This window comes from Colletotrichum tamarilloi (genome assembly GCF_030869305.1).
Source record: "Colletotrichum tamarilloi strain Tom-12 chromosome Unknown Scaffold_203.1, whole genome shotgun sequence".
NCBI lineage: Eukaryota > Fungi > Ascomycota > Sordariomycetes > Glomerellales > Glomerellaceae > Colletotrichum > Colletotrichum tamarilloi.
In genome coordinates this window covers 36,342-44,988 of record NW_026849586.1, presented here as the reverse complement: position 1 = coordinate 44,988, position 8,647 = coordinate 36,342, and the positions used below count along the sequence as shown (strand labels likewise).

General features: G+C 50.3%; 3 protein-coding genes across 3 annotated transcripts; 1 reads left to right on the top strand and 2 right to left on the bottom strand.

Annotated features, from left to right (window-relative positions):
• Positions 1-521: 521 nt before the first annotated feature.
• CTAM01_16203 (metalloprotease) lies at positions 522-1,464 on the bottom strand (the record flags this gene model as incomplete). Its single annotated transcript, XM_060532196.1, has 3 exons — positions 522-603; positions 658-820; positions 873-1,464. 3 exons carry the CDS (start codon positions 1,462-1,464, stop codon positions 522-524), a joined length of 837 nt encoding a protein of 278 aa, XP_060373240.1.
• Positions 1,465-4,270: 2,806 nt separating this feature from the next.
• On the top strand, positions 4,271-5,885 carry CTAM01_16202 (cytochrome P450; the record flags this gene model as incomplete). Its single annotated transcript, XM_060532195.1, has 3 exons — positions 4,271-4,481; positions 4,574-4,770; positions 4,839-5,885. The coding sequence occupies 3 exons, from the start codon at positions 4,271-4,273 to the stop codon at positions 5,883-5,885; spliced, it is 1,455 nt and encodes a 484-aa protein (XP_060373239.1).
• Positions 5,886-6,877: 992 nt separating this feature from the next.
• CTAM01_16201 (uncharacterized protein) lies at positions 6,878-8,156 on the bottom strand (the record flags this gene model as incomplete). The annotated part of the gene is made up of 3 exons (XM_060532194.1): positions 6,878-7,850; positions 7,953-8,002; positions 8,058-8,156. The coding sequence occupies 3 exons, from the start codon at positions 8,154-8,156 to the stop codon at positions 6,878-6,880; spliced, it is 1,122 nt and encodes a 373-aa protein (XP_060373238.1).
• Between the last annotated feature and the right edge of the window lie 491 nt (positions 8,157-8,647).

The following is an 8,647-nucleotide window of genomic DNA, read 5'->3' as shown; positions in this document are numbered from 1 at the left end:
CGATCCCAATACGAAGTTCGCGAACATCAGGGATATCCATCGGGCTCAAATCGAAGCGGGTGAAAAGGAGGTTATCACGGCTGAATCCAGCGACTCTGAATGCCCTAGTGAGGCTGGCAGCTGTATTGTAGTGGGTGTGGTTGAGGATCAATAGTTAATAGTAATGAGGAGGTTGGGTTGTGATCCCATCGTTTTTGTGGTGCCAGAAACAGGGGGGTGCCAGGAAGTGGGTATGTTGACTTACCGTCCAGGCAATACACCTAGGCAGGGCGTTCACTTGGCAAGGCAAACTTTGCTTCTGACAGAGTTCGTAATGGATATACACTTGATTTTAAGTAGTAAAGTATGTACTGGAATTGCACCTCATCTTCTTCTCCCAGTTGATTCTCATCCGACGACCGGTATCACGCTGGCGGAGTCTTCCCTTGACATCGATTGATCTGGCCAAGCTGATGTTTTCGACTCGAGACGCAACAATGATGCTAGCTGCATCAGTGGCTTGACATTACCGACTTAACCATTTACTGGTAAGAAGCGCGGTAGGTGTCCCAGTAGCTGTGCATGCGAGTCTCCTGGCCATCCGTGAAGTGGGTGAAGCAGTCACTATGTAGTAGTCAGCATGGAGGTTCATCATCGATCGTATAGATAGAAACTTACTCGTCAGAGTAGTCCATGTAGTTGGTGACAGGGTCGGTGCCAGCCAGAGTGGGGCAGGTGTCACGGCCAATCTCGCAGTTGTAGGCCTCCTCAGCCTCGAAGGGGGTATCAGAGACGTAGTCACCGTTACCGCCGCACTGGTATCCCTCGAAGGTGTGGTAGACTAATGGGGAAGTCAGCTTCATTCAATATCTGCCAGAGTTGGAAAAACTTACGTCCAAGCCAGTGGCCAACCTCGTGGGTGGCAGTGTGACCAAGGTTGTACTGGGGCAGGCTACCGCCGGGGACAGAAGTAGAGCGGATGACAACACCGTCGTAGTAGAAAGCAGAGGAACCGGTGGTAACAGTCTGGGGGAAGTAGGCGTATCCGAGGTAGGGGGTACCGGGGAGGAAGTAGACGTTCAGATCGGCGTAGGTGCCCTTGCGGAGCGATCTCTTCATGGCGAGCTCGGCGCTGTCGGAAGCCCACTGGCTGTTGATGGTCCAGTCGACACCGGCCTGGGCGAAAGAGACATCGTGAGGAGCGTAAGCCTCGTTGAGGACATCCAACTGAGCATTCAGGGTGGCCTGGGTAAGGTAACCACCGCTGACCGAGTTGGAAGTGGCAATGACGTGCCAGTAGACATTGACGGTTATGGGAGCAAGGCGAGTAGCGTTACCCTCGACGCGAGCGTTGTCCTCCTTAAGCTGAAGGCGCTGGGCAACCTCAATCTGCTCTTCCGTGGGGGAAGGGGTGCCGCAGGAACGCTGGGCAAGAGCAGTGGAGGCGGCCGCAAGGGCGGAGACGAAGAGAGTCTTGAACTGCATATTGAAAAAGAGACCGGACACCTGACTGGATTTGGCTTGGCTGGGGTGGGATGAGGATGAAAGAACACCTTGATGGCTGATGTTTCGACACTTTATATAAGTTCTTTGCCGTCTACTGTCTGCTGTTGAGTTCACATACCTTCCCAAGGTTCATATCACGAGCGCCTGAGTATCTCGACTTCAACCTTCCTCAAATGGAAGAGACCGAAAGTCTAGCAACATCATGGCCAGGCTCGTCGTACGTCAACTGGGGACTGTTCAACGCTCTTTTGGCTAGTGGTCTCGAATGTGGCTCCATCACTGGAATGTTGATTCATGCTCAGAAGTTAGCCACCTGCTGAGTTTGTCCAGTTGCAGACCGTTGAAATTGACGACAGGACCAAACGGCCTTGCGTGATAAGCCGGTTGGGCGGCATATCTCGAGTTGCCAAGATGAATTGCGGATTTCGCCATCTAACAGGCAATGCCAAGACGGTGACTGTAGCCAAGAAAGGCACCAAGTCCTGAGTCCCGTTCGTATCTTGTGCAACGGTGTGATTGAACCTAGCAGATGCCGTTGATCGAGTTGCCTCTTACGCCAATCGTGAACAAATCATTGGCGGACAACGCGTAAAGCTGGGCTCAATTGCGGTCATTGCAGTTCCCACTGCCAGCTCTTGGCTCTCTTGTCAGCCTTGGCGGTTGACTACCATTGTTCTTTCTTACGATGGGGATTGGCCGATTCAAGCTTATATTTATGAGTATCGGGCGTTGCCGACCAACGAGGATGTTACCTTCCTTAATTTGACGTCTGTTCCACCCCGGATGCGAGGAAATCCTTCGAAAAACCCCGCGCTGCTCCGCCCACATCCCGGGAGTTGAGCACCGCCTATGTCCCCACATCTCCGGGGGTATCTCGATCTGCCGATTGTTCCTCCCGCTAAGTCCCGCTGAATTCCGCCCGCTGCAATTGTTTTCCGACCGCCGTCTTATCTCTTATGGCCCATTACGTCCACCATTCGGTGATCGAGCTATGGCTCGGCTCTAACCATCCATCACCTCGGTGAGGACCGTGAGGTAGATCAATTCTCTTTCTCCCAATGTTCCATCTTCTGATTACTCAAATGCTTTTGTACCCAACACAGCTAAGACTTGAGACTGCGGAGGAAGCCAAAGAATTGACCACGATGAAAAGCTATCATATAAGAGAGAATCGCCTCTACCTGGTGCTGTTCAAATATGACACTGCACCTCGCAGTCAGGACTGATTCAGAAGGTTGCGCGTAGTTGTTCGCGAGATAACTAAATCTGGTGGGTACTTCATCTGTCAACTTTGAAATGGGTTCTCATAGGTAGAAAGATGCTCTTGCACTGTTGCTCAAGTGGTCAATTCATCAATGTATCTCATTTGAAGATTATAAGGCAGGCAGTAGGGTATCGTGCCTCGGTGGCAAAATCATCTGTTCGCGCAATATGTAATAGCAGTTATGCTCCAGAGTCACAATCATTATCATACCACTAGTAGTCGTGTTAACCCTCTCCCCCTTGCCCTTTCTCCAACCATTGAGCAACTTCATGGGACTTGATCCACTCCGTCGATACCTTTGCAAAGGCATGAACACCCCAAACTATCCGCTGTCCGCAATATGTACTTGTGGGACGTCATTGAGCGTTGCTGGGCGAAAGTTCATAATGACGGATTAAAGAACGATCTAGGGTGTGATTTCATTACTTCTTCCTGGCTAGTTCTTAGTACTCAAATCTACGTTCACTTACTATTCATATCAGCAAATGTCCTGGTCCCTCTAGTTCACCTAAGTACTTAGAGTATTTTTACACTTAGCTGATATATGACGATCGTCTTACGACATCTTATTCACATGGACGTAGTGGGTGAAATCAATAACGATAGTTTACACTTTACTGAAATAACAGTAAAGACGGAAGAATTGCATAGAAAGCGTAAATTTCGGCGGAAGCCTTTGGCATAGTCGCACCATCGCCCACACATTAGCAATTGGACTTTGGGGGATGATTCCTACTCACATACCAAGCAATCAATAATCATCATACTTCTTTCAACTTAGTTCTATTATTATTTATTTGAGTGCTAGCCACTCATATAGAAGCTCATTACACCAAATCGAAATCAGCCATGTTCGAAGATCTTATTCCTGATTTCTTTCTTTTTTTTCCCCCTTAAATAGCTTCCACTCCTTGTAAGATTCTTCAACTCCCTCATCTGGGCAATCAGCTCTTGGCGATCTCTACCCACTTTACATGTTACCTTTCGAACTCCTTTCAAGTCCCAAGTTCTCATTCATAATTTATAAGAGATGTATGTAATCTTTTCTGAATATCAGCATTATCAGCAGCTTTCATTAGTGTCTCAACAGTCAACATACGGCCCTCTTTGGCTTATTGCAGATAGTGCAAACTTACCGCTGCTCGGGAGCTTAAAATTTTATCTTTACTATTCAAGAACGAGTTGGCAGGTTGAACAAGTAGCGCGCGGTTTCCCGGCAGCATTTCTTAAAAGCGAGGGGGAAAGTTTCTAACGACGTGCCATAAATCTATTTCTAGTCTTACTAATAATGCATCATCTGCATGCAAGCGATCGAATGGCAAGAGGGCAAGGCGTTGGAGGTGGGTTGCTTGGATATGTCCAGGGTGTGATTGGGGCGTTGGAAAGCACCTTTGGCAATGCAACATATTGCCTCTGTTTCCCAAAGTGCGGGGATACAAAATCTTTTACTTTTGTCAGGAGTATAACTTTGACTGCATTGTACGTTTGGCCCAACTCATCAACAATCTTCTGGAAATCGCGATGGGTATCTTCGGCACTCTCCTTAGCAAAGCTGCCGCGCCAGCTCTTGCCTTCTTGCTTTGCTGGTGCGTCGTCCGGAGGGCCGCGCTTTATGTCAAACTTCGACATCTTGGCGGTCCTTGGTGGAGTGGACTCACACACTGGCCTCACAGCAAGGCAATCATTAGCCCCAATTGCCACGAGTGGTACGCCGATATAAATGAAAGATATGGTAAGCACAACTACTTCCAGCTCACCTATTGACTGACGATCGCATAAACATTGATAATGCACATCACTTCCTGGAAGCTAACTCTCTCAAAGGTCTCATTGCCCGCATCGCTCCGGGAATTTTGGTGACCTCTTCTCCTGAAGTTTGGGCCCATGTCAATAGACATCCTGGATACAAGCGCTCCGATTGGTATTATCACGCTTGTCGAATTGAGTACCAGCGTGACAACGTATTCTCTCAAACGGACAATGAGAAACACGAAAAGAGAAGGAAGCAAATGGCGCCGGGGGTATGATATCATGAGTAATCACAATTTTCTGGCCAAACAGCACGGCTAATCTGATCCTTGGTAACCAGTACTCCGGCAGAGAGAATCTAGACCTCGAACCTACGATTGATCAACGCCTTGAGGAGCTTCTCGGGCTCATGAGATCCAAATATCTTTCAACTGACAGCAAAGTCACACCAATGGATTTGGCCAAAAAGATACAGTACTTTACTCTCGATGTAATCAGTTCTGTCGGGCTTGGGAAAGCGTTCGGCATGCTGCGGACTGACAGTGATGTGGATGACTACCTGAAATCTACTGAGGAGGGCTTGTCTGCTATCAGTGTGGCTTGTGCTATCGGCATTAGCTGGATGGCTCAGTCACCTGTCATTGGCAAATTCATAGCTCCTTCACCTACTGACAAGAACGGTTTTGGTAAAATGATCGCAGCATGCTTCCGCTATGTTGACGAACGCACTGAAAAGCCAACGGACGAAAGGTCGGACATGCTTGCATCATTCATACGCCATGGGCTAAATGGCGATGAGCTGAAGACTGAGGCACTGGAGCAGATTATCGCCGGATCGGATACGACCGCAGCTGCCATACGAGGGACACTCTTGCAAATCATGACCAATCCCAGGGTTTATGCCAAACTACAGCATGAAATTGACGAGGCAGTACGTGCTGGGAATGCCCCAAAACTCGGCGAGGGAATTATAACTCTTGGCCAAGCGAAGAAGCTGCCGTACCTGCAAGCAGTCATCCGAGAGTCTCTGAGGATCCGACCGCCGGTTCTCAATATCTTTTCTCGAGATGTTCCCCCTGGAGGTGATGCTATTGAAGTGAAAGGGGAAACTTATCTTTTACCTGGTGGTGTTTGTGTGGGCTATTCTGGGTATGCCATGCATCGAAGTCAAGTAACATACGGCGTCGACTCTAAGGCATTCCGACCAGAGAGATGGTTTGAGACAGATCCGGACAAGCTCGCATCAATGATCCAAACTAATGACCTGATTTTTGGTCACGGTAAGTTCATGTGTCTCGGGAGGCCCGTGGCTCAGATGGAACTTTCTAAAACTATTTTCGAGGTGCGTTGCAGACTCTGGAACACGTCGTTGTTCTTTCGGCTGTGAAGTTACAGTATTGACTTTGTCAAGTTGTTGCGAAATTTCGAACTAGCGTCGAATGATCCTGCGCGTCCATGGCGGGCAAAGAATTGCATGGGGCTATTCGTGATTTCGGATATGTGGGTTCAAGTAACGGAAAGGGCATGACCACTGACGGTGGCTCCAAGGAGAAAAAGAATTTTCAAATATGCGGTTACTGTCTGAGTATTTCCTCGGTCTATCGTGCTTCTCAATGAGATCCTCAAGTCTGCCTGTCATTACAGATGTTTCAGATTTGGCCATGACGCAGATAATCTATTTGTTCTGCAGAAGGTTGCTTGAATGAGAACGATTAGATTAATACTGTGATGACTTTGCTATATCGTCGTTGCGATGTCTATCGTCCGATTGCGTCTGATTTTCAGGAATGAAACACAATACTTGTTAAATCCTTAGACAGGCTAAAAGGAGACTCCTCTTCATGCCGTACAAACTTTAGACTACGTAATGAGGAAACGAGAACGCATTGTTACACGCTGCACAGTTGAGTCTACTCGGAATTGACGATATCATGTGACGATTCGCTTGCTACAAGGGAGTGGGGGGGGGGGGGGGGGCTCAATGCGATGTATTCAAAATCGAATGAGGATTTCTCAAGATTCCGAACCAAAAGAATTCAATTGTGTGGTGGACTTACGCTTAAGACGTCGCTTGATATCACAATTTGAAAGAGATTCGCCCCCGTGCGATTCAAGTGGCCTTAGATATTCGAGATTGTGAGATGACTTGATATTACATTTTGAGGGGCCCTGACTTTGCGCAAAATGTTCGAGATACCGCAAGTACGTGGGCTCTTTTTGCCAAGTTCAGTGCCTATTACAGGCCATGTATTGTAGTCTACCTAGTTTTGCTGGCAGTTCCCGCGCTATTTGCTTTCTCACACCAGTGTGTATAAGTCAAACAGTGGGGTAAAAGAAAGAAAGACGTGCTCCAAATTTCAAATAAAGTTGCCGCTGACTCTAGAACTCGACGCGGCGAATAAGCTTGCCTGCAGGTGCTGCCGGCGCGGCGGGAGCAGCTGGAACTGGCTTTCCACCGGCGGGGGCTGGCGGAGGAGCAACAGCAGGAGGCTTGGGCGGTTTTCCCTCAGCTGGAGTCTTTGGGGGGGCTGCAGCAGGTGGAGGGGCAGGTTTGCTTGCAGCTGGGGCCGCGGGAGCTGCGGCGGGCGGAGGGGCGGGCTTCCCAGCGGCTGGAGCTGCCGGAGCTGCAGCGGGTGGGGCGGGTGCAGAGTTCGGCTTTCCTCCGGCAGGCGGAGCGGCAGCTGGAGGAGCGGCGGGAGTGGAACCAGCGGGCTTAGAAGCTGCTGGCGGGGCCGGAGCCGGAGCTGCCGGTTTCGATGGAGCGGGTGCTGCGGGAGCTGCGGCTGCCGGAGGAGCTGCCGCGCCTGCTGCGGGAGCTGCAGCAGCTGGCTGAGCGCCTCCTTTTCCTTTCAATACTCCTGCTGCAGCTCCAAGTACGGCGTTAAGGGGGTTTGCCTGTTGTCCTGCGGGAGCGGCAGCTCCGGCTGCAGGGGCTCCTTTACCCTTGAGAACTCCGGCGGCGGTTCCCAAGACTTGCCCGATCGGGTCAGCGGCTTGAGACCCAGCTGGGGCAGCAGCGCCAGCCGGTTGACCTCCCTTTCCTTTCAGCAGGCCTGCTGCCGTTCCGAGCACGGCTCCAATAGGGTCGGCGGCAGGAGCCGCAGATGCTGCGGGAGCAGCAGCTTGCCGAGCCCCTAATGCTGGAGCTTTTGCTTTCTTGGCAGTTTTCGCCTTTGCCGGTGCTACAGCACCGCCAGTAGTCTTCCCTGTAGCTTTCTTACCCGTAAGCCCTCCCAACAAAGAGCCGATGGGGTCAGCGGCAGCGGCTTGCTGGCCAGCAGGCTGGGCAGCTCCCGCTCCCGCTCCCGCTGCGGCGCCAGCGGCTCCGGCAGCCTTACCACCAGCGCAATTCCTAGAGCCAGGTAAGTTTAATGTCCTAATACAAATGTAGTGCATGCCTTGACGTCTTGTTTTGTCGTGGGACGTGGACAGACTGTAATCCTAAAGTACTCACCCTGTGATACCGCCAGCCTGTGCCCTCACGCATTTGGCATTTTGTCCTCCCTCCATGAAGTCAGTCAACATACTGATCTTGATTGGTCCCTTGGAGGTTTCTTACTGAGAGCAAACAGTCCAAGTCATCGAAGCAGACTGCCCCTTGCTGTGCTGAGACATATGTGGCCAACAGAGCAGACGTTACAACAGCAAGCGCACGCATGGTGAACTAGTGATGGAGTTGTACTCGATATGGATTTGCAGAAAGAATGTGTATAGTCCCCTTTGAGTTCTGGAAGAGGCTGGTAGCTTTGTGTGACGGTTTGCGAACACGAAAAGGTCGCATTAGGGGTGCTTCCCGAATTTTATAGACGAAGAGCCATGGCTTCAGATTTCCTCCTGCAGGTCATCTCATTCACCAGCTGAAGAGCAAAACCCAATTTTCTACCTGCTTCAAAGCCGAGGCAGTCTTCGGTGTCAACATGTGCTGTCCTCACCCTCAAAGACTCGAGGCGTACCTTCCAAACGTCTCAAGAATCGTTTGACCGGAGAGTGTCCCGCATTCTTATTAAATCAGTGGCCGTGCAAGGTATCAAAATTCCGACGACAGTTTTGGTGTGGGCGAAGGGTCCGTCCCTGGCCCCAGACAGCAGTCAAGGTGAGTCGGCAAACTCTTTTAAGATGGAGAAGCGTTCATCTGAAGTGCTTTACAAA